General features: G+C 42.6%; 1 protein-coding gene across 10 annotated transcripts; it reads left to right on the top strand.

Annotated features, from left to right (window-relative positions):
- Positions 1 to 1464: 1464 nt before the first annotated feature.
- On the top strand, positions 1465 to 22255 carry ZFP90 (ZFP90 zinc finger protein). 10 transcript variants are annotated; one of them, XM_074314678.1, is made up of 6 exons: positions 1503 to 1827; positions 1975 to 2042; positions 12918 to 13044; positions 13371 to 13466; positions 19495 to 19672; positions 21019 to 22255. In XM_074314678.1, the coding sequence occupies exons 1-6, from the start codon at positions 1821 to 1823 to the stop codon at positions 21110 to 21112; spliced, it is 570 nt and encodes a 189-aa protein (XP_074170779.1). In that variant the 5' UTR covers positions 1503 to 1820; the 3' UTR covers positions 21113 to 22255. The 10 variants fall into 10 exon arrangements, with proteins under 10 accessions (XP_019612219.2, XP_074170780.1, XP_074170779.1 ...); XM_019756660.2 differs by lacking the exons at positions 19495 to 19672; positions 21019 to 22255 and adding an exon at positions 17389 to 19402 and having other exon boundaries at positions 1465 to 1551; XM_074314676.1 differs by lacking the exons at positions 19495 to 19672; positions 21019 to 22255 and adding an exon at positions 17389 to 19402 and having other exon boundaries at positions 1508 to 1686.
- Positions 22256 to 25394: the final 3139 nt, after the last annotated feature.

Below are 25394 nucleotides of genomic sequence, written 5' to 3'. Positions count from 1 at the left end.
GGTAAGGCAATGATTAATAGTAGCAGGGCAAATTCAGCACCCAGCCCCTCTTTGTAAGATCTGAGGGGATCTAGCCCCAAATGTTTTGTCTGTCTTTAGAATGCAGAATAATTTAATCTCCGCTCTTGGTCCTCGTTGCCAATTTAGTGACAATCAAAAAAATTTCTCTTATCCCCTTATAGTAATATGTGACCCTGTTGCTGCTCCTAATCCAGTGGCTCCCATCACACTCAAAGTAAAGCCCACACTACTTATCACAGCCTCCAGAACCTTGCATTCTAACCACCCCAGCCTGTCCGTCCTGCCTCTACTCTTCTCACTCTCCTCTCCCTATAGCTGCATTGGGCATGTTCCTAAAACACATCAAATTTATTTCCACCTCAGGGCTTTTGCACCCTCAGTTCCTTCAGCCTGGAATTCTTTTCTCCCTCGTGTTCCTGCAGTTGCCTCTTTAAGTCTCAGCTATTAAGTCACTGCCTCAGAGAGGCCTCCTTAAGCCACTCATTCATATTTCTGATTTACACTTTCTGCTTGTTCCAGAGCATTACATTTATGCAGCAATGGTAGAAAGCATTAATTTTTTTTTAAACATCCATCCTCTTGATAAAGCAGTGTAACAAAAGGAACATTTACTTGCAATCATTTTCTGCCAGGTGAATATGTGATACTCTAATGTTAAGAAATTAAGTCTAAGTCTAGGAAATGTAGACTGATTATTTATTATATATAAAACATAATTATATAAATCTAATCGTTGTACCCTAGACAGGCTTTCACCTATGTAGGTGTTGAAATGTTCCATCATTTATAGCTTGTCCCAAGCACAAAATTCTGAGCAATGGGATACCAAGGAATGAAATAACATGGTAGAATGATTTGCTTCTGCACACTGTTCAGGAGGCCAGGAATTTATCTGAAGTTTATTTTTTTCTCTCCTGTATTACCATTAAACATTTTATCAAATGTCTTAGTTGTAGCAGGTGTGATTTGAGGAGTCAGTGTCCAAACTTTCGGTAAGGTGGCATAACGTGGGGGAAGGTGACATAGAAGAGGCGAAGGACATAGCATTTTGCGATGAAGATGCAACGTCGTCCCAACTCTCTTCACCTTCTTATTCCTATAGCTGAAGTCAGTACTTGAAATTATTTTGTTGATCTGTTTACATTTTTATTGTTGCCCTCCTCCACAGGAGTGTAAGCTCGCTCCCCCCAAACTGGGTCTTTTCCGGTCTGATCAGCTGTATCCTGTCCCTAGCAACACTCCTCAGGCACAAGAGGAGAGTCTCGCTCGGTAACTATTATTGGAATAAGTGGACGTAAGAGTAATCAAGCCAGGCTCTCGGACTCTCTAGGCTTTCACAGCGCACCCTACGGCTGCGCCGGGAAGGATGGGCTGCGTCCTCCCAGGCCCGCTCTGAGGGCCCACGCGCGGGGGCCTCTGGGAAGTGTAGTCCGCACGCTCGCCGCGACCCCAGGGTTGCGGGCGCCAGGCTCCACGTGCGCAGGCGCACTTCCGGCTCTCCCCCGCCGCTGCGGCCATTGTCCGGCCCCGGTGCGTCTAAGGCCGCTTGGGCCGCCCCTCTGTTCCTCAGAATTGGAGAGGACTGAGCCTGCAGCAGGGGCGGGAGGAGCAGGCCAGACCCCTGGGTGGGCCTGAGGTCGCAAAATCCGGAGACCCCAGGAGGCGGTGATTCCGAGTGCGCGGGTCCGGGCAGCACCTCCCACGGGTTTGGCTGGTGTCCGTGGGGCCGCGCCCATCATCCTGCGGGTGGGACTAGGCGTGGCCAGAGGACTGTGTCCTGGACGCGGTGAACCTTTAATATGGGGAGTGAGGAGCGGCAGACCCACGCGGGGCTCAGGCACCTCTCCACTCCTTTCCCCAGGAGAAGTGTCTGAGGGGCGGAGGCGGGCCCGGCGAGACGGGGTGGGGTCGGCGGTTGCAACCGGGTAAGTGGGCCCTCTCTTCTTTCCCCAGTCCCTATCTGGGATCCGGGCCCCGGCGAGGCAGGAATGGCCCCGAGGCCTCCGACGGCCGCGCCCCAGGTGAGCAGCGTGGTCCTTACTACGGGGCATGTTTGGAGCAGTCATTGTTCTCTTCCTGGCGACTCCCCTTCCTGGCTCAGTCGCCCCCTCAGCCTCCTGGCCGTGTGAAACCCAAGGTGTCCAGAGCTGGGGGAGCAGGCTTCCCAAAATGGGGGCCGCACTGGTGGGAGGAGAGGATGGGGTTTTGTGGTGATCTGGGAGGAATTAAGAGTGGATGTGTTGGGAAGTGTCAGTGTTGAGAATCCTGAGTGCCAAGTCAGTTCCTTGAACTCTGTAAATAAGGAATGGAGAGGGTGGTGTGACAGGACAGAAAACTACAAGAGGAAGTGATTGTCAGTAAGTGAAGGAGAGAGGAGCCAAGCTTCTGATCCAGGGGCCATGGAGGGACTTTAAGGGACCGAAGAAGTCGGGTTTGGATTTGCCTGGGAAGAGGCTAGAGATGGGCTCTCTTGGGCAAGGAGGAAAAAAAAAAAAAAAAACCCAAGGAGGACTTGTGGTGTAGCTTTTCATCTTTTTCTGCTTTAACAAAGTTATAATAGTGCACATCCCCCGATGTCCATCCTTCAATGTAATTAATATGAAGCTGATTTATGAACCCATTTGTTCTCATGAGGGAGGAGGCGTTTTCTAGAAGCATCACAACTCAAGTTATCCACTGATTTTGCATAAAGTGTATTGGTGAAAGTGCAACACGGTCCAGATGGTATTTTAATCCACACTCTCTTTAGAATTAAGGAAAAATCAGATTTCAGTTGCTATGTGTGTGGGACAAGATCAACCAAGATAAAAATACCGACTAGTAATGCTCTGTAAAAGCAGTTTAGAGTAAATTAAACACAATATAACATGATATGCTTTTATCTTTTATTTCTTGAGTGTTGTTTTTTTTTTACAGGGGTGAGCCTTAAGGAGTAAGACAAGTAACAGTACTAGAACAAGACATTTATTTGGTTTGAGGAGAGACAGCAAACCGCTGTCATCAGCACTTTTCTATAGGAAGTGTAGCTTCAATAGGCTGTGAGAATTAGGATGTCTTGACACCTCATGGCGGGGGTGATCCTTTCCATAGGGGTGGTGGGTTGCCTTTTTAACGGTGAAAGTGGATTCGTGTTCTGAACAGTGAATTTTATGGACAGCTTTAAGCTTCACTTTTAAAGTTATGTCCCCCAAGCATTCTGCTTCAATTATGCTGTTATGGAACGGACTGATAGTCCACTTGAATCACCTAACGGGCTGAAGGGCAAAATAGAATAGTGGCCCTACAATGGGGGCTTTTTTTATTTTTTTTTTATTTTTTTGTTTTGTTTTTGAGGTGGGCATATTGGGGAACTGTGTTTTTCCAGGACCCATCAGGACCTGGAAAAGTCGTTTTTTTCAATCTAGTTGTGGGGGGTGCAGCTCACTGGCCCATGTGGGAATCAAACCGGTGACCTTGGTGTTATGAGCACTGCACTCTAACCATTGAGCAAACCAGCCATCCTAATGGGGATTATTTTAGGATTATTTATTATATGTCCTGTGGAAGTTGGTTTAGTGGAGGAAGACAGTCTCATGCAGAAGTATAGCCCAAAAAGGTGTTAAGTGTTGTTGCAGAGGTTGAGAGGCTGCTGTGAGTACAGAGAGCGGAGAGGAAATTCTGCCTGTGGGAAAGTCAGAGTCTAAGCAGGTAAACTTGAAGGGGATGGGAGTACAGGGGAGTTCGGAGGCAAGAAGATGAGGGACATTTTCCTGAAACTGTTGTCCTGTAGGCTGAAGACATTGGGTAGATGAGAATAGAAGGGAGTTTGGACTTTTTTCTTTGGGTCTTGGTAACCTGTTCATTCATTCATGTATTCATTCAGCAGAGTCACTATACGCCTATGATGTGTTAAGACACTTTTCTAGGTGGTGGGGATACATTAGTGAACAAAATTTATAAAGGTCTCTGCTTTTGTGGAGCTTACATCCTAGAAAGAGAAGACAGAAAAATTTAGTAAATAAGTAAAGTATATGATATCCCAGAAGGTGACAGTACCTCAAAAAAAAATTTAGAGAAAGGTAAAGGGGATTGAGGGGGGGAGTTAGGGGCTTGTGGTGGGAGTGCAGTTTTAAATAGAGTGGCCAGGGTAAGCCTTCCGAAGCTAAGTGGTGACATCTGAGAGACTTGAAGGAGGTCTGGGAAAGAATTCTTTGGAAACAGCAGGATGTGTGTTTGGTGTGTTCAAGGAACAGCAAGGAGCCCAGTACAGCTTGAGCCAGTGATTTTGAGCAGGGAACTAGTACAGTTTCTTCTTAGTTTTTAAAGAGTGTTGTGAATAACACGAAGTATAGGAGCAAGAGTTTCAAAGTTGGGAATACATCACTTTCACTTTCCTGGGGGGAAAAGTTTCAAAGTCGGGGCTCTGAGGTGTTTTGGTGGGTGGGACAAATACCCGGAAGTGGCCCACCGCAGGAGGCAAATGGGAGCAGAGATGGGTGAAAGGGGAATACCCTGAAAATCCTTAGACTCTATAGAATTGTTAGTAGTTATTTCTATGTAAACACTATGTGTATTACATTTTTAGTTAGGAGTAAAACAAAGTGTTTGCCATTGTTAAAGCTGAAGCCACCAGAACAGTAAGAAATTGGGAAAGTTTTAAGAGAAAAGCTGCATATGGAGACCAGGTTTCTTGGTTTTCTACATGGAACTGGAGGAAATTGGGAGGGAATGGGCCTGGTCTCTTGACTCCAGATCCCAAGAGCTCTGTAGTTAGATCATCAGGATGAGTAGACCCAGCAAAAGCTGCCTCAGGTCACCCAAACTCAGACAGGAGGCTCCTGGGCCCCGGGGAAGCCCCTAGGTTCAGCCAAGCACTCGCTGAACCTAGATCAGGGTATCTGCAGTCAGGGACGTTCGAGCTCTCTGTCTGGGAGTCCCCTTTCTCAGCCTCTTCCTCCGCTGACGAGCTGGTCTTCAAGCCTTAGCTCAGACACTCCTTGCCTTGGGTAAGATCAGGTGCCCCTCTTGAGCGTTCCCATAGCAGTTGTGCACTCCTGTTATAGTACTGTTCTTATGTCCTGTGGAGTGGTTTGTTTCCCATCCTTCTCTATGCTTGCAGTTCGTTTTGGGCAGGGCCACGTAACTCCTTTCATCCCTTGCTCCAAAGTACACATGTGGTAAGTGGGTGTCACATGTGCAAACATTCATAACCACTTAACCCCAAGCATCCATTTTATACTTGCTGCTAAATAATACTTGGATAAAATCCATTGGTTACAGTAGATTTTTTGAAAATACAATTAAAAGAAATTCTTTACATCTCTATTAAGTGAAATAGCCCTCAGAGAAAGATTTTTGACAACTTTTGACGTCATGCTTATCCTTAATTTGTAGCCACTCAGATTGCTTTTCATCTTTTTCTGTCTTTTGAAACAATTTACCTGTAAAACATTTAGACCCAGGATTTTTATAGAGAGGATGATTTGGGAACAATTTTCTCTATTTCCAACATAATTATTAAGGTTTCTATTTTTTTGTGTCAACATTGGTCATTTTGAATTTAAATTTATTTACTGCATTAAGATTTTTCACATTTCTTAACACACTACTGCGTATTTTACTTACGTTTAAATTCATTTATTTTTATGTTTTTACTGGATTTGTCAGGTTTCTCTGGCTGGTGTTTAAGAGGAAACTGCTCTTATATTTGGCTATTAATGTCATCATTTTTTCTGTTTAGCACTTTTTATCATCCAAGAATTTAATTCACTGACCTGTAAATTTTCTTAATACTCAAAATGACCCCTCGTTTTCCTTAAGTAAGAATTACCTGGACTCTGTTCACTCAGCAGACATTATTGGAGTGTGCCAGGCAGCAGTTCTTAACCAGGGTCACACTTCAGAACCAGTCAGGGGAGCAGGGTTTGGAAAGCGCCTGCTCCCCTTGGGGTGGCGGTAAGGCTTCAATGAGAAAATTTAGTGAGAGGGTTCACACACATGACTGAGCTCAGCACTGGCCGGTGGTGTTTAATACATGGTAGCTGTGGTTCGATTCTCCTGAATCACTGAGGAGGTTTTAAAAGCTGTTTAGCAGGGCCCTCCATGGATGGGCAAATTTTGGGTTTTTTTGCCCATGTGATTGCCCACAGTTTCCACATGCTTGGCTTTGGAGGTATTAAAATGAAAAAGAGTTTGAAAAATTGTTAGGGTAGAAAAACATGAATAAACAGCTACAGTTCTGAAATGGAGATGTGGAGGAAATGCTGAAGGGGGTGGGGGAAAATAAGAGCTCTGGAAAAGCTTCAGAAGGGAAGGGCCATTGAATTGGTTGTAGAAGGATGACTAGAATTTCCTCTGTAGAACTGAGGGAAGACAGTAATGATGCTCAGTACGTACAAAGGCAAGGAGACAAAACAATGATGTAATCAGGACAGAGGCCATGTGGTAGAAGCACGGGGTGTATGGCAGGAGGCAAAGTTTGAGAGAAAGATGATACAGTAGGTGAGAGAATGGCCTAAGGTGGAAAGCTAGAATGTTGCTGTCTAAAACAATATAAGCTACATGTGTAATTTAAAATTTTCTAGTAGTCACAATGGAAAGAAACAGGTAAAATTAATTTTTGTAATATTACTTAACCCAATACAGCCAAAGTATTATCAATTTCTATCTACATAAATCAATATTTTAAAATTATGAATGAGGTATTATATTTTACTTTTTTGGGAGGCAGGGGTACTAAGTCTTTGAAATCCAGTGTGTATTTTACACTTATCACACATCCAATTTGGACTAGCCGCATTGCAAGTGCTCAGTAGCTATATGTGGCTAGTGGTTTACCATATTAGACAGTGTAGATCTAGAATATTATTGCCTGGCCTAATGCCATTTTTTGGCAAGGGAGGATTTGAGCTGGATTTGACAGGTGAAGGGGAGAGACTGAATATAGGAGACATTTTTGAGGCTCTTGGTGATTCCAGGGCATAAAGGAAAATTGAAGAGTCATGGATGAGGTCCAGGTTTCCCATTGGGATACTATAGATGGTGATGTCATTAGCCTAAGTAGGGCATTTGTGTATATGTATAAAGGCTGTCAGTCATAATGGTTCTTCTGTCTGATCCCCATTGTTAGGTATGCTATTGACTCTCAGCTCACCAAACTATTACTGGTCTGGTATCAGAGAGCACTGAGTATTTGAGTGAAAACACCATATTGTATGCCAGGAAATTTAATGTGTTCTAATTGGGCAAACTAAGTTGGTCTCGATGGGGGGTAGTTTTTATAAATTGGATTGTTTTTACACATTAGCTGCCAGTCTGTGGTTTTTAGCTTTGCAGAGTTTCAAAATGACTGAGTTATAATTTGAGCAGATGCCTCCTCCAGAATTGGTATATATTAGAGTTGGAGGACTGTGTCACTTTATATTTGCACACGTCCTTTCTGGAAGTGCCTTTTCCGCCCTTCTGCTCTTAAAACTCTTACTTCTTTAGTTCAGGGAACCCATGTTATAGATGAGAAAATTGGATCTCTAGGAAGTCTGCCATGTACCAAGAATATTACACATTTACTAGTTGTGGGGCTATTTAGGGACCCATGAAATTGAGTCTTCTGAACTTAGTATATGCTATTTCCAGTTCTTTGATTTGGGCTCCAGTATTTGGGCAAAGTTCTTGTATGTCAGCATGAAGAAGGGGAACATTGATACTTGTTAATTTTTAAAGGGAGTTTATGTTGAGGTCCAGTTGTATCTGGAAGAAGGGTAAGCAGTGTCTACAAGATGTTACTGGATCATTTTACTACAGTCCAGGGTGTGACCTGTAGCACGAGGGATGCCCAGAAGTTGCCCTGATTCAGAGCGGCTGACTCACAGCGAGGATCGCAGAGTACATTTTACTTACTTAATCTTGCGCACTCTTGATTGTCTAAGGACCAAAATGGTTGTGCCCTCTGGAGAGCTGAAGGTGCCTGTGACAAGGTCTCGACCCTCTAGAACACAGTGAACAATAGGTAACAGAAACTATAATGCAGTGTGAAAGAGGCCCAGGGAGGGGAGCCGTGGGGGGGGTGAGACGGCACTTAGTCCAGACCTGGGGGTAGGAAAGGAGCCCCCAAGGAGAGAACGTGATCGAGTCTTAGTGAGAGAATCAGCGTTAGATTGGCAGAGGAGGGAAGCCCGAGCATTTTGAAGCAAGACTTGCAGAGACAAAAGAGATCGTTTGGTTTCAAGGAGCTCTAACTCTTCTGCATGTTGAATTATGGTGTATGAGGAGGAGAAGCGAGAGCTGAGGCTGTGGATGTGAGGTGGGGCTAGGTTATGACGGGCTCTGAAGCTCACACTAAGGAATCTAATTTTGATCTTAAGAAACATATATATTAAACATTTATGGAGCACCCACTATGTGCCAGGCCTGTTCTAGGCAATGGAGATTCAATCATAAAGAAAATAGATAATATTCCTGCTCTCTTGGAATTGACATTCTGCTGTGGGAGACAGACTGTAAACAAAAATATATGTCAGATGGTAAGAACTATGAAAAGGGAAAAGAAAAAACAGTGACAGTGTAGGGTGGGGGTGCTATTTTATGTAGGCTTGTCAGGGAAGGTTGCTGAAGTGACTTTTGAGCAAAGGGCTAAAGGCAGTGAGTGGGGAGCCTCTATATCTGCAGAAAGAGGCTTCCACGTCAAGGAAGAGTCAGAGCAAAGACTCCAAGACAGAAGCAGGGGTAACTTATTCTGGGAATTACAGGGAGGGCATGGTGAGTGAAGGGGAGAGAGCAGTAGGTCAGGGATGAGGTTCAAGGTGAAGTCAGGGAGATAGTGGGGGCCAGATTGTGAAGGGCCATGTGGGCCACGATAAAGACTTGGGATTTTCCTTGGGATGAATTGGGATGCCATCAGAGGATTTAAAGCAAAGAAGTGACTTGCTCGGACAGTTTTAACAAGATCACTCTAGTTATATGGAAAGCAGACTTGGGGGTGGGGAGGGCATCAGTGGAAAAGAAGAGAAAATTAGGAGGTTGTAACAGTGGTCCAGGTAAGAAATGATGGTGGCATGAAGTAGGGTGAGGATGGTAGGAATGGGGGAAAGTGGGAAGAAAAAGGTTTATCAGCCTGATCAAAATTTGTGTGTTAGAGAAGTGACGCTGATAGTGCATAAGAAAAAGAGTTGGTGGGACCAAGAGTAGAAGAACAGAAGCTAGTTGTTGCCCCGCCAAAGCAAGAAATGGTGAGTGGCTTAGAGTAGACATGTGTTTACTGGTCAGCACATTCTTTACCATTAGTGCAACCTATTTGGGGACGCAGAATAAAGTTGGGAGACCTTGTGTTAAGTATGCGGAACCAGTTAAGCGACGGAATCCAGGTTGCTCACCCACTATCTGTTACTAAACCAAAGGGCTGTATGCTTGAGGGACAGAGTAGGCAATGGGGAGAGGGTGTCATTTCTCACAGCCTAACTTAAAATGTCTGCCTTGGTCCAATCCCGTTTACCCTGCTGGCCAGGTGCATCCTGAGTCTAGCTTTCCTTCTCAAACTTCTCAGTCCCGGGATTGGATTCCCACTTTTTCTTCTCCCATCCAGAGGCCTAGTGCATAGCCTACTCTGAGGCTGCTCTGTCTCCCGGTCTTCTCTACACACTTACAGCAGCTTACTTTATGCATTGTCTCATATCGTGCTCTAATAAAATTTTCATTTTAAAATAAACTGAAACCTATTCAAGGACTGCAGTGCTTTTTCATTGGCATTTTTATTCTGCCATAGTGCATATGGTAAAGCCAGGCACCTAGTAAATATCTAGTGTCATCTACTTGGCACAGACCCCTGACCTCGGTCAGAAAAATCTACCATCTTCATCCCTTCCCTGTTCCTGTGGGGTATGAGCAGGGGTGTGATGTGGAGGAATCAGCGTTGTGTATGAATGCAGTCACGCGCCTCACTCAGTAGGTTGGGCCCCACCTGTCTTCTCTAAAATTCAGATCTCAATCATCTTAAATGTCAACTCAGTCAGGAAACAGATATTTAGTGTGGGTCAGGTACTTGCTGAACACTGGTGTTTTCAAGTTAAAAAAAGGTATAGTCACTGCCTTCATAATGCTCACATCTAACTAGGAAAACAAGCATTAAATAAGGTATTAGGTCTATTTGAATAATTGTGGGTGTGCCAAGTGGCTGGAAGCATGTAATACAAGGATTGACCCCCCAGTGGGGGATCAGAAGACTTCACTGAAAATCTGCTAACCAACACCGAAGTATGAAATGGAATTAGCAAGGGAAAGACAGGTGGGAGGGTGGGGAGAGGATACTTACCAGGAAACTAAAAGAAGTCCAGTTCAGCTCTAGCCAAGCTCATTGGGAGAAGGGCACGAAATAAGGCAGAAGCCCCCAAGTAACCTTCCCTCACTGCTCCAGCAAACTCATGGCTCTGCTTTCAATGTCTTTTTATACTAACTGTCTTTACCATACTTGATTGTATCCTTCTTGAGGTAGAAATCTAACCAGGATAAAGGAGATTCTTCAAATAGGGCGTGGTGACAGGTATTTCATGGCTTAACAGGGCCTAGTGAGGCAAGAAAAAAAACCCCACGAGCATCAGAACTCATGAGAGACACTGGGGGCCTCAGCCAGCCTAGTTTCAGTGGGTTGATGAGGGAGAAGTGATTGGAGTGGGGTAAGAAACGTGAAAAGACCTTTGACCTAACAATTCCAATTCTAACTAGCTATCCTTGAGAAATTCTTCATAATTGCACGAACAATATTTGTGGCCATAATGTTTGTAGTAGCAAAATATTGGGAATAATCCAAATGTCTATTAATGGAGCCTGCTCCGTTTATTCACTCACTGGGTATTTGTGCTGGGCATCCGCCTAGGCGTATATTAATAGCTATGATGAAGAGGATAAAGTCCCCATTCTCATGGAGCTCCCGGTAGGGGACACAGACAAGCTCACAAGTAAGCAATCTCAGATACTGGTTATAAGTACAACTGTTCTTTTCTTCTGAATCTATTTGGTTCCTGAGTTCAGGTGGTGGGAATTTGGACAGTGAGAGATACCTGTGCTAGGAGGGAAAACATGGTAATACCGTGTTTCCCCGAAAATAAGACCTAGCCGGACAATCAGCTCTAATGCGTCTTTTGGAGCAAAAATATAAGACCCGGTCTTATTTTATTTATAATAAAATAAGGTCTTATTTTCGGGGAAACACGGTATTAAGGAGAGTGAATTAGAGGAAGGTGCTAAGACAGCTCTTCTGAGGAGGCAATGCTGGAGATGAACCCTAAATAAGGAGTAACTAGTTGTCAACCATATGGAGATCCTAGGGGGAGAGGGAGTAGCAAGCATAAAAACCCAGGCTGGGAACAGTGTGAGGTGTTCAGGGATCAGCAAGGTCAGCACGACTAGAGCCCAGTGAGTGATGGGGAGTTGGAATCTTTTTTTTTTTTTCAATGTTTTTTAGATTTTTTTTTAATTGGGAAAGGGGAACAGGACTTTATTGGGGAACAGTGTGTACTTCCAGGACTTTTTTCCAAGTCAAGTTGTCCTTTCAATCTTAGTTGTGGAGGGCGCAGCTCAGCTCCAGGTCCAGTTGCCGTTGCTAGTTGCAGGGGGCACAGCCCACCATCCCTTGCAGGAGTCGAACCGACAACCTTGTGGTTGAGAGGATGCGCTCCAACCAACTGAGCCATCCGGGAGGCAGCTCAGCTCAAGGTGCCATGTTCAATCTTAGTTGCAGGGGGCGCTGTCCACCATCCCTTGCGGGACTCGAGGAGTTGAACCGGCAACCTTGTGGTTGAGAGCCCACTGGCCCATGTGGGAATCAAACCAGCAGCCTTCGGAGTAAGGAGCGTGGAGCTCCAACTGCCTGGAGCCACTGGGCCAGCCCCTTTAATTTTTTTTTATTGGGGAACTGTGTGTTTCTCCAGGTCCCATCCGCTCCAAGTCGTTGTCCTTCAGTCTAGTTGTGGAAGGCGCAGCTCCGCTCCAAGTCCAGTCGCCATTTTCAATTTTAGTTTTAGTGGGACAGCCCACCATCCCATGTGGGAATTGAACTGGCAGTCTTGTTAAGAGCTTATGCTCTAACCAACTGAGCCATCCAGCCGCCCTTCTGGCAGCTCAGCTGCAGCTCATTGTCTTCAATGTAGTTGTGGAGGGCGCAGCTCACTGGCCCATGTGGGAATCAAACTGGCAACTCGTGTTCAGAACTTGCGCTCTAACCAACTGAGCCATCTGGCCACCCCCTGGAATCTTATTCTTAGTACAGTGAGTACTGTTGGTATTAGGTAATGGGTATGTTATGATACAGCTATAGTATGGAGTGCTATGAAGCAATTCCAAGGAATAAGGTGAAATAATATCGACTGCTGTGGGAAGATTCCCTAAGATACATAGTTAAATATCAAAATACATCAAAATATAATGAGTTGTAAAACAATATTTCACAAAACAAGACACTGTGTGTGTGTGTGTGTGTGTGTGTGTGTGTGTGTGAGAGAGAGAGAGAAACATGGAAAAGGAACTCTTAAAGTGTATGCACCAAACAGTGGTTATTTCTAGGGAGTAAAGCGGAATTGGTGATGGGGGTGAAAGAGGACTGCCACTTTTTACTTCCCACCGTGTTTGGATTTTGGAACAAAGGAAGTGCAAGGGCAGGGAGGCATTGGGTGTTTGTATAAATGGCTTGGCTTTGAAGGGAAACAAGATGAAAGCTATGTAGGGACATATTGCCCCTCATTACTTCTCTGCCTGGATATTAGATTATTTATAAAATTATGTGAACAACTAGTATATTTAACCCAGCATTGCTCCCTCAGCTTATCAAATGTGTGATCATTACTTTTGATAGGCCCTACAGTGTGTCCCCAGTATTGCCATGGGAACATTTGTGGGGTTGGTCCTACTTGAGCAGGAATGTGATCCTACAGGAATCAGTGACATTCAAGGATGTGGCTGTGGACTTCACCCAGGAAGAGTGGCGCCACGTGGACCCTGCTCAGAGGCGCTTGTACAGGGATGTGATGCTGGAGAACTACAGCAACCTGGTTTCTCTTGGTAAGGACTAGGTCTCAGTGTCTTTCTTTTCTAAGTTGCTAAGGTTATGGGGCTCTGACTATATCTTGGGTGACTGAGCAGTACATTCAGGGTCAGAGCTTGTTCATCTTTTGGGGACCCAGCCATACAGGTTTCTGAGCCTGCTCTTTAAGTAAAAGTTCTTTTCTTTTGCAGACCTGGAAATAAGCCATTTGATTGCCTGACTCCTCAAGTTGCACCTTTTTTTTCCCTTCAGAGGTCCTGAGGTTCAAGGACTAGTATGGACTTGTACGAGGATTCTTTTGTCCACTTGTACAATCAAATCTTGTGTTTTTACCTATGAGCAGGATATCAAGTTTCCAAGCCAGAGGTGATCTTCAAATTGGAACAAGGACAAGAGCCGTGGCTCTCAGAGGGAGAAATCCAAAGACCTTTTTGTCCAGGTAAATAAATGAGTGAGAATCAAGCATGTAGGTATCAGTCCAGACAATGGCACAGCTGAGGGAGGGGGAAGCACCTTCAAATTCTGTTCTGGCAGCAGCTAGACTGGCAGAGGAGGCTGCACCATCTCCTGGATGACACTTCTGGATGTCTCCCCTCTCCTGTAGGGTAGGTCTCAGAGGAGAAGATGCCTCTTTGTACTATACTCAAAATCCCATCTCTCTCTATCCTGGAACCCTGATTGCTGGATTATTTTCTCCTCTGGTGTCCTCAGTCTCCTGCCATTATTTATAGCGATCCCTTTTCTTACTCATTGAGATGTAATTGAACTTCCATTTCTCCTCCTTTTGTCTTACTGCTTTCACTGTCACATGCCCCAGTCTTGTAGGAAATACCCACAGCTTTGATTGTCCCTCCCTTCGTAACTTGTTTTCAGACTTCGTTCCCTGACTACACTCCTCTAACACCTGTCTGGGGAGCACATGATCTTCCTTTCATCCTGCGTTCGTGCTGATTTGATTCATTGCCTCCCTCTGCAGTTTCTGGAGTATCATCCTCTCCTGGTCTTCCTGCTTGTTAAGTGCTTTTTGGCTTTAGGTCTTTGGCTTTTCCTGCTTTCCTCCTAAGCAGATCTGCCAGGGAGTCTGCCCTCCAGCCTCCTCCCCATTCTTTCTCTATTACCTCCCTTAAAGGGTGCCTCCGTTCTGGTAGTTGCAGCTCTTTATTTATGCTGTAGACTCAGAAATCATCCTTACTTGTACCCTGGTCACTTTTTTTTTGTTCTCATAGGACACCTCCACTGGGAAGACCCGTGCAGATCTTATTAAAGATGTAAAATCTAAATTAACCAGTTTTCATTTCCAGCCAGCACATTTTGCTACCTTGCCCATTACCCATTTCTCCCCTTGCCTATTATAAACCACTGGATTTCTAATCTCTCAAGCCAGACACCCTAGGTAGTTTCATCTTTTTCTTTCAACCCAGGTTACTTTCCTCCTTTGAGAAGTATCTTAGATTTTCCTGCCTTTTAACTTCCACTGGTGATATCTTAAACCAAGCCCTAGGCTTAATTTACTATGATTCCTAGTTGAAACTGCTCACTCTACCTTTTCTTTTTATAATTCATATTGGATTTTTTTAAATCATAGCTTTGCTGAGATATAATTCACAAAATATAAAATTCACCCTTTTAAAGTGTAAAATTCAGTGATTTTTCAGATACATACAGAGTTGTGCAAACATCACCATTGTCTAATTGCAAAAGTACCCCCCCCAAAAAAAAAAACCCATATCCAGTAACAGTCACTTTTTATTCCCCATTACCCCCCTTTTCCGGCAACCATTAATCTACTTTTATCTCTATGGATTTGCCTATTTTAGATATTTTCTATAAATGGAATCATATGATATGTAGCCCTTTGTGACTGGCATCTTTCACTCAGCGTAATGTTTTCTAGGCTCATTTATGTTGTAGCTTATATTACTTCATTCCTTTGTATTTCTGAGTAATATTCCATTACATGCGTGTACCACATTTTGTTGATTCATCACTTAATGGACCATATTGGATTTAACACTTTATCTTCATAAACCACCCACCTATGACAAAACCTTGCCATTACTACCTGTATCTCATCATAGGAAACAGAAACTCCCTTAATTTAAGTCGCCATCATACCTTCCAGTATTATCTTTCTATTCGTGCTAAAGCAAGCACCATTGAGGCTGAACTTCTTTTTTATGTTTTCTGTAAGTAGCATATACTTTCCTTCATTAGATAATACTTTCTCCCTATCCAAAGCCATCTATTCTTTAACTTCAAGGTCTGTCTAATTCATGAAACCTAATATATACTAATATATTTACTATTTCCTACCCTGATCACAAATACCATTTATATCATCTCTACCACACAAATTCATATTTAACAATATACCATCTGATGAGCTTTTTTCTTTTAAGTTGTCAAAAGATTGAGTCTTGTTTCTATTTTTAGATTTCAAGCACCTGGAGAATATTTTATTTCTATATATTCTATTGGTGTTGCAAAGCATGTAAAAGGCAGTCAGAAATGACTTGATTGATTGTTATGGAGTCTGGCTGGGGAGAGCACTTTATCATGCATTTATTTCAACAAACATTTTTTGAATGTCCCACTGAGAAGTATTCTTTTTTTTTCCCCCTTTCTTCCGCCTCTTCCCCCCCACGCCCCCCACTCCGGTTCAAGCTGTTGTTTGACAGTCTAGTTGTGTAGGACACAGCTCCCTGGCCCATGCTGGTATTATGAGCCTTGCGCTCCCCCAGCTGAAGCAGTCAGTCACCAGTCGCTGGTCGGCTGCTCAGAGCAGCTCATGGCAGCTCTCACTGGCTACCAGCCACTCATGCTGGCTGCTGGCCACTCATGGCAGTACTCTGTAGACCACGGCAGCACACAGCAGCCCACGGCAGCTCACAATGGTTGCCGGCCACTCATGCTGACCGCCGGCCGCTCATGGCAGCACACAGCAGCCCGCGGCAGCACTTGGCAGCTCACGGCAGCTTACGCCAACCTCCAGCTGCTTGCGGCAGCCCAGCTCCAGGGAGAGCTATTGTTCACAGTCTTAGCTTTAGAGGGTGCAGCTCACTGGCCCATGTGGGAATCAAACTGGCGACCTTGGTGTTAGGAGCACAGCGCTCCAACCACCTGAGCCACCAGGCCAGCTGGAGAAGTAGTCTAAAAGAAATACAAAGCATTCTCTGTTCTCAGGAACTTAGAATTGAGTCTTGTTCCAGGATAAGGAATTTTGGGATTTAAAGCCCTATAGTTGCTGTTTTATTCCTTCCTAACATTTTATTTTGAAAATTTTCAAATATAAGTTGAAAAAATTACACAGTGAGCACCATATACCTACCACCCAAAATTTATAGTTGTTAATGTTTTATTATATTTGCTTTATCACATATTTCTTCATCTATCCATCACTCAATTTATCTTTTTGATACATTTCCAAGTAAGTTGCAGAATGAGTATATTTTACCGCTACATTCTTCCAGGTGTATATGATTAACTAAGCTCAATATTTGTTTATTTTTAAAGAAAGAATTACATAAAATGAAATATATAACTCTTATATGTACCATCCAGTTGATTTTGACAAGTGCATTTACTCATCTAAACCAAAGTCCTATCAATATGGAACATTTCCATCACTCCAGAAACCTTCCTCTCAGTTTTTAAAGGTTACCATTCTTAGAACCTAGAAATTAGTAATTCTGTGCCCTTAGTATTCTGAGGTCAAACAAAAGTTTAGAGATCAGTTCATCCTTTTTGGTTAAGAGAGATGATTAATATAGAACCAGAACTCAAATAGACTAAAACCACAGCCCCAGTTGTAAGGGCAGGATGATTTGCCTACTTTTTCTCTTGTGAAGTATAGCTCTTGATTTCTAAGTATATCAAAGAATCATTTCTATTATATCACTGGCTGCAGATTTTCTCTGCCGGGTTTGAAGATCTGGAGCCTCAGAGGTGACTTTAACGAAATTATAAAATGGATGTATTAGGAAGATAAATTCTGTGGTGGTTTGTAAAATGGACTGGAGTCATGGAGAGCAGATAGTCCTGCAAGGTGGACTGTAATCCTATTCCACTTGTATCTGGGCCTAACACTCTCATACTCACTTATTGCCTTACTCCCTAAACAGCCCTCCTAGATGGGCTTCCTCATTCTGCACTTACTATTCACTCTGGAGCTGCAATCCACACTATCACTTCTCTTCACTCTTCCTTTCCTCTATCTTGGGTCTTCTCCCCCAGCTACAGGACTAATTTAATACAGAGTCATGTATAATTTGTATTTCTTCCATTTCCTCATTACTACTATAGCAGTTTGTTTCAACAAGAGGGAATGAATAGGGGTCTTTTGCACTTTGGATTTCTTTCAGACTGGAAGACTAGGCCTGAAGCCAAATCATCAAATCTGCAGCAGAACATATCTGAAGTATCCCTTAGCACAGATGATCTCTCACATGCCACATCAGAAGATGCTTGGGATACGAGTAGTCAGTTAGAGAGGCACCAGGAAAACTGGAAGAGATATCTGGGGCCTGATGTATCCACCCAGAAGAAAATAATCACACCAGAGGAAAGGTTTGAGCAAAATAAATTTGGTGAAAACTCTAGATTGAACACAGACCTGGTTGCACAACTGAACATTCCTTCAAGGTCTAGTGAATGTGATACACTTGGAATCAATTTGGGACATAATTCAGATTTACTCAATGAGAATAATATCCTTGCAAAAAAGAAACCTTATAAATGTAATAAATGTAGAAAAGCTTTTATTCATAGATCATCACTTACTAAACATGAGAAAACTCATAAAGGAGAGGGAGCTTTCTCCAACGGTACAGATCAGGGAATTTATCCTGGAAAGAAACATCATGAATGTACTGACTGTGGAAAAACCTTCCTCTGGAAGACACAACTTACTGAGCATCAGAGAATCCACACAGGGGAGAAACCCTTTGAATGTAATGTGTGTGGGAAGGCCTTCAGGCATAGCTCATCCCTTGGGCAGCATGAGAATGCTCATACCGGAGAGAAACCGTATCAGTGCAGTCTCTGTGGGAAAGCCTTCCAGCGCAGCTCCTCCCTCGTCCAGCACCAGAGAATTCACACTGGAGAGAAACCCTATCGATGTAACTTATGTGGAAGGTCTTTTAGGCATGGTACGTCCCTTACTCAACATGAGGTCACACATAGTGGAGAGAAACCCTTCCAATGTAAGGAATGTGGGAAAGCCTTTAGTCGATGTTCTTCCCTTGTCCAGCATGAGAGGACTCATACGGGAGAAAAACCTTTTGAATGTAGCATTTGTGGAAGGGCTTTTGGTCAGAGCCCATCCCTTTATAAACATATGAGGATTCATAAGAGAGGCAAACCTTACCAAAGCAATAACTACAGCATAGATTTCAAGCACAGCTCATCTCTTAGTCAAGATGAAAACACTCTGACTGAAGTGAATTCCTATCATTGTAATGACTGTGGGGAAGACTTCAATCACATTACAGACTTTTCTGACCATCAGAGGATCCATACTGGAGAGAACACCTATGATTGTGAGCAGGCCTTCAGTCAACAACCTATTTCTCATCCTGGAGAGAAACCCTATCAATGTAATGTATGTGGAAAAGCTTTCAAAAGGAGTACAAGTTTCATAGAGCATCACAGAATTCATACTGGAGAAAAACCCTATGAATGTAATGAATGTGGAGAAGCCTTCAGTCGACGTTCATCACTTACTCAACATGAGAGAACCCACACGGGAGAGAAACCCTATGAATGTATTGACTGTGGGAAAGCCTTCAGTCAGAGTTCATCCCTCATTCAGCATGAGAGAACTCATACTGGAGAAAAACCCTATGAATGTAATGAATGTGGGCGAGCCTTCCGAAAGAAAACCAATCTGCATGATCATCAGAGAATTCATACTGGAGAAAAACCCTATACTTGTAAGGAATGTGGGAAAAACTTCAGTCGCAGCTCAGCTCTCACTAAACACCAGAGAATTCATATGCGCAATAAACTCTAGGAACCCTGAAATTAAAGAATGTACAGAAGCTTTAGCTAAAATATTATTCTTACTCAATATCAGAGGATTCTTACTGGAGAGAAAGCTTGAGAATGTAATGAGTTGTGTGTGTGTGTGTATGTTATGTGCAGAGAAAACTGTGTGCTAATAGACACTTTTTAAAATAAAAGCTACATTCTCAGATCTGAATGCAGACTTTTGTAAAAACAATACAAGTATATATAACCTGTTGGAAATGATATGCCTATATATTGGACTTTATAAAGCTTTTTAACATATATGCAGGAGATCACCAACTTTCAACAGTTTGACTTGTAACTCTCACTGTTTACAGCCTTTTTCTATAAATAAAATTCCTGCAGTAATGACCAAAACTCATTTTTTAAAATTGCTTGACAACTGCATCCAATTTCAGCTCTTACGTTGAATTCACCATGGAAACCAATTCCACCTGCAGGAATTCACCATTCAAAGAATTATATCAACTGGTCCAACCACTTTGTTGCACAGATGAAGAAACTGAAAACCAAAGATGTGAAGTGGTTTGCACATGGTGATACAGCTTATAATGGCAAAGCTGGGTGGAGGATGCAGGTCTCCTGGATTTTTGGCCCCAGGGTCTTGCCACTGAAAAGGTATTTTGAAATTCATAGGGCTTTAAAATAAATTTTAAATCAGATGCACAAACATTTAATGAGCACTCATGAGTTGGATATGTTGGGACATAAAAGCATGAAGGCAGCAAGACATGCAAGTTTGTCACAAACTTATTTGAAGCAACTTCTTGAAAGTTTACAAACCAAAATGTTAAACAGAAACTGTAAGTGGTTGAATTACTACTGGTGATTTTTTTTCCTTTTCCCAATTATAATTATACTTTCAGATCACGTATGCCAGTTTCATAGAACTATTAAGTCCTCTTACTGTGCTTTTTATGACACTTCCATGAAAAAGCACTTCCCCAAAGCTTGGATCAATGGGAAAACAAAACTAAGAAGTATTTTCCCCAGATTAATTTTACTGTAGAGAAGTATAAACCCAATTACCTATTGACATAAAATTTGTCTTTAAATCAATTTAGAGAATCAGCATATGTGCTGAGGAAATATTTCACCATAAAAAAAATTAACTTTTTAAAATTTAATCTCTGTGGTGCTTTTCCATCAGTAAAGCCTGAGCTAAGCTTCAGTAACCCACTCTAATCCTTAAGGCCCCCTAATGCCTCTGAGAGGCTATCCTGAAGGAATTTCAAGAACCTTTGTTGGTTCATTGGCACCAGGAGTGCAGATAAATTTGGAAGCAACTGTAGACATTGACCCCTTTCGTGCAAGAGCATCTCCTCCCTGAGATAAGCAAATGTCCCACCATAACGATGAATCATGGGGAGAAGTGATATGGGTGGTGCTGATGATAAACCTTTCCTACTGGCTTTCTTCTGTGCTAGGTAGAAGGATCCATCTTCCTGTCTCATCCTGGACAAAATGAGGCAGCTCCCAAACATTCTTTGTAATTCTTTGCAGGAAAAATGTGCCTGGGGGCTAAAATACTGGGATGTCTAGCCCAATGAGTCTATCACATGTAGAGCAAGATGAGCTACTCCCTAGCAGGTCTGCCTTTGCAAGACATTAACATTCCCAAAAATACTTTGTTTATGATGTCCCATGCTTAGCATACACACAATGCTAAGGCCATGCTTGTGTTGTCTGATACATAGTGTGACAATGGATAATTCTACTCAGACCCTCTTCTACTGCTTGGCTAGGATGTCTGTCAGGAACTCATTTTGCTGCTGATTGTGTGGAGAATCCCCATAGTGGACTCTTTGTAAGAATGGCATGAATTGTAACCAACTGAGCACTACCCTACTGTTATGGAAGTTTATTAAGACTTAGTTCCTGAAGACCCAAAGGAGACCACTTATTTGTGTGTGGAGCCTGGCCTAGATTCGGTCAATCTCTGAATCTCACATCTCCATTGACAGGGAGGGAGCCCAGTATATGTGTACCCGATGGAGCAGAGGATTCTGTAGTCCCAGTAACCACGCACCATGCATTTATGAACACCCAGCTTTCTAGGCCACATGAGATGCATCCTTGTAATATCATTGTATTATTTCAATAAATAGCCTTAGTTGAATAAGAGTCAGTTTGTCATTTTCAGTTTTCAGGACTGGCTAAAATTAAAGAGTGGGTATCGAGGAGGGATTAACTGCTAAACTCATCAGCCACATGAGTTTAATAATAGCTACCATTTATTGAATACTTACTACTTTTGAGACATTGTGCTAAGTATTTTATAGCCATCATTTCAGTTAATCCTTACAACTCCCCATTCTAGGTATTGTGGTAGCTAATGTCTTTGCCCAGTTATATATATATTTTTTTGTTTTGAAATACCCAGAAGGATATAAAATATCCAAAATGGAATTACTAGGTCAGCATGTAACCAGATGGTTTGAGCACAGGAGTAATTGTCCCAAAATTGCCAAATGGAGCCAGGAGAAAAACTTCCCAAGACGGCAGGCATGATGTTCCCCAGCACATGTAGCCCACCTCTGCCCACATGGGAAGGTAAGCAAACACTTCTGCAGTTCGTAGGCATGTTGACGATGGCCATGCTCAGTTCTTTATAGCTGCTACACTAGTTCATTCTTACTCACCTGTTAAAACTGCACATGTCACTATTGCCACTGTCCTACTTCAACTAAACTGGTCTCCCTCTTTCATTTTTACAGATTACAGTCAATGTGCTTCACGTTATCACTTTTGTATTTGTGGTTATTTGGTGTTCTCCCCCCACCCCACACTACATTGTGAGTACCAGAACAGCTGGGTCCACATCTATTTTGCTATAACTTTTGTTCCCCTGCTTATCTCAGTGCTAGGCATATAGTAATTACTTAATATAGTCTTGTTAAATGAGCAGTGGAATGGAGATTTGTTGATAACACTGAGAAGACTGGCTTATAAATGAAAAGATGCTCAATCTTGAAATCAATATTTCAAAAGAAAGTGAGATACTATTTCGTACCCATTATTAGGCTGGCAAAAATTTAGAAGTCTGGCAGGAGGAAAAAGAGAGCTTTTACTACAGTGTTGGTGAGGGTAAATTGGTATGAGTAATTTGGCAATATCCAGTAAAATTGAAATTAAGTATACCTCGTGATCAGCATATATACCCTAGACTAAATACCCTGTTTCCCCGAAAATAAGACCTAGCCAGACAATCAACTCTAATGCGTCTTTTGGAGCAAAAATTAACATAAGACCCAGTCTTATTTTACTATAATATAAGATTGGGTCTTGTAATATAAGATCGGGTCTTACATTAATTTTTGCTGCAAAAGACGCATTGGAGCTGATTGTCTGGCGAGGTCTTATTTTCGGGGAAACACAGTATGTATCTAGACTAGAAGTTTTCCCACGTGAGCGCAGTGACATGCACAGGATGCTCATTGCACCAGTGTTTGAAATAGTGAAAATATGCACACAACACAATATTCTTATTTAATACAATACAGTACTGAAATGAAGGAACCAGAGCGTTCTAGCTCTGCCTGTTCAACTCTGTCCATGTGGCTAAGTGTGGCTGGAGGAAAACAGCCATGGTGACTAGTCCAACTTTAAATTCCTGACTCCTGACCTCAAGCATTTATCCCAGAGCCCAGTCATTTATCCTAAGGTACTATTTTATAGCTTCTCTCTTCCTAACCTCCAGCACTTCACCCCAGTCCTCACTCAGCTGGGGACCTGGCTTCCTAGTTCGAAAGTAAAAGCAGTCAGGAGACAACTATTCACCTACATGCATGTGATCTTGTCCACTCTTCCTTCCTGTTCATATGGACACTGTTATCTAAGACCAACTTCTCTGGTGAATTAAATCCCATCCTTAAACGAGGACAGTGTTTCTACAATTGTCCTCTTTCCTGCATCTCTTTTTCTCTTGTCTATTGAATCCCATCAGCATAACATAATTTTTCTCATATTTATAAATATATGTAAGTATATATAGACTGCACTCCTCTCCGCCTACCACTCCATTTCTTGCTTCACTTAATAGGACTATTCCTCAGTAGGGTTCTTAATACTCATTGTCTCCAAATCTTCCATTCGCTCTTGCACCCACTCCAGTCAGTTTTTTGTTTCTGCTTTTGTCAGAGGTCACTGATCAATGTGGCTAAATTTAACTTTTTTTTTTTTCCTTCGCAATCCTCTTACTTGACCTTTTAGCATTATTTGGTACCATTGATCACTTCCTCACCCTTGACACGTTTTTTTCACTTGGCTTCCAGGTTATCACACTTACCTAGATTTCCATATACTTTACTGACAGCTACTTCTCGTGGGTTCATATTTGTCCTTGTTCTAGACATGAGAATTCTTCTAGGGCTCTGTCTTTGGACCTCTTTTCTACAGCCTCTATTTGGGCTCTCATCCTGTCTCGTGGCTTTAAATCTACCTACTTGTTGACAACTTCAAAATGTATATCTCCAGCCCAGGATTTCATACTCATAACCAACCGCCTATGTGACATCTCCACTTGGATGTCTACAAGACAATCTCTAATGTGTCCAAAGATAAACTAACTCATGTTCTCCCCCTCCAAGCCCTATCATAAGCATGTTCCTCCCTCATTCTTCCCGTCTGGGAAAAGGCAACCCCATCCTTCCAGTTGCTCAGGCCCCAAACTGGGGAACCATTTTTGAGTCCTTTTTTTCACACCTCACATCCAAGCTTCAGTATCTGCTAACTTGCAAGATATATGAGGGTGACCATTTCTTGTTACCTCCACCACCCTAACTCAAGTCACCATCATCATCTGTGACCCACATATTTGCAATAGCCTCATAATTGGTTTCCCTGCTTTCACCCTTCTCTTTATATTCGCAGTTCAGCAGCCAGAGTGACACTGTAAAAATCAAAGATCATGCCACTCATCTGCTCAAAGCCCTCTGATAACTCTCCATTTCACTGGGTAAAAGCTAAAATAAAAGCCCTACATAGTATTTCTACCACCTGCCACCCTGTACTATGTCTGGCTAACTGCTCTTCCTTCTTGATCACTCTGCTCTGGGCCCACTGGCCTGCCTGTAACACATGGCAAACCTCCAATCCAGAACCTTTATATATGCTGTTCTCTCTTCTGGGAATCCTCTTCCCCTAGATATCACATGGTTTGGTCCCTCACCTCCTTCAGATCTTTGGTTTAGATTTTCTTAACCAATAAGCCCTTCCTTGACCACCCTATCAAAATAGCAATAGCAGTCCCCCTCCATGGCACATTCCATCTCCCCAGCTTCATTTTTTCCCCCCGTAATATCTACCACCACCTGACATTCTAAGTATTTTACTTGTTTATGTCCTACTCTAGAAAGCAAGCTCCATGAGATTAGGGATTTGGTGTGTGGGGTAAATTTTATTGAAGCATAACGTGTACAGAAAAGTACAAAATAGCAAGTGAACAGCTTGATTAAGGGCAGCAACTTTTGTATCTCATTCAGTGCCCTGTCCCCAGCACAGAAGATACTGAAATATTTAATGAGTGGTTGAACTGGATGCATATGTATTAACACACCTAACATATTGAAAACAATTGAAAATAAAATTACAGAGGAATATGTACAGTGTGATGTGATATAACATTAAAAAATCCACAATACCTATTTTTTATCAACTCATGAAATACAAGTAGGAAAGCATTAAAATTTTGGCCTCAGAGTGGTGGTTTCCTCTGGAGCTAGAGGGGAGAGGGATAAGAAGGAATAAAAAGAAGGCTTAAACTGTCATATTTTATTTCTTTAAAAAAATATGGCAAGATATTAACATTTGTTAAAAGAGCGTGATGCATAGGTATCTGAACGTTGGAAGTCTTTCAAGTCCATCTCCTTGCTCTTACTTGGTCCCTCCATCCACAAAGCCACCTGCTTTGTTCCCTTCAGGGTATGAGCTCATCTGGCCTATACATCCAGCCTGCCTGAAGGATTTAGGAGAAGGAAAAATAGGCATTCATACTCCTAAGGGTGAGAAGCTGATCCAAGCCCAAGAAAGAAGAGAAAGGTCTTGGCACTGTCAAGATCAAAGTCATTCCCACTCTCTAGAAATGCCATTTGAGAGACCAATTACAAAGGGGAGTGCAGGGAAGCAAAGGGCTTCCTGTAGATAAGAATATAGGTGATTATTTGCAGGAGTTAGTTGAAGGAAAGAACTAATTTTTGCTAATAAATTTCAGTGAAAACCCTGTAATTGGAAAAACACCTATTTTTTTGGACACTTTAATGGATAAAGCAACCAAGAAATTTCGACCTGAAATACAGATATTTTATTGTGCCATGGCCAGATAAGTATTAGTTGTAATAAC

Source organism: Rhinolophus sinicus, linkage group LG11 (genome assembly GCF_036562045.2).
Source record: "Rhinolophus sinicus isolate RSC01 linkage group LG11, ASM3656204v1, whole genome shotgun sequence".
NCBI classification, from domain to species: Eukaryota; Metazoa; Chordata; class Mammalia; order Chiroptera; family Rhinolophidae; genus Rhinolophus; species Rhinolophus sinicus.
This window is presented reverse-complemented; position numbering and strand designations above follow the sequence as displayed.

Coding starts and splice junctions, on each gene's coding strand:
- ZFP90 (XM_074314674.1), top strand. Junction 13,045..13,370: donor CAGCAACCTGGTTTCTCTTG/GTAAGGACTAGG, acceptor ACCTATGAGCAG/GATATCAAGTTTCCAAGCCA. Junction 13,467..17,388: donor CCAAAGACCTTTTTGTCCAG/GTAAATAAATGA, acceptor GATTTCTTTCAG/ACTGGAAGACTAGGCCTGAA.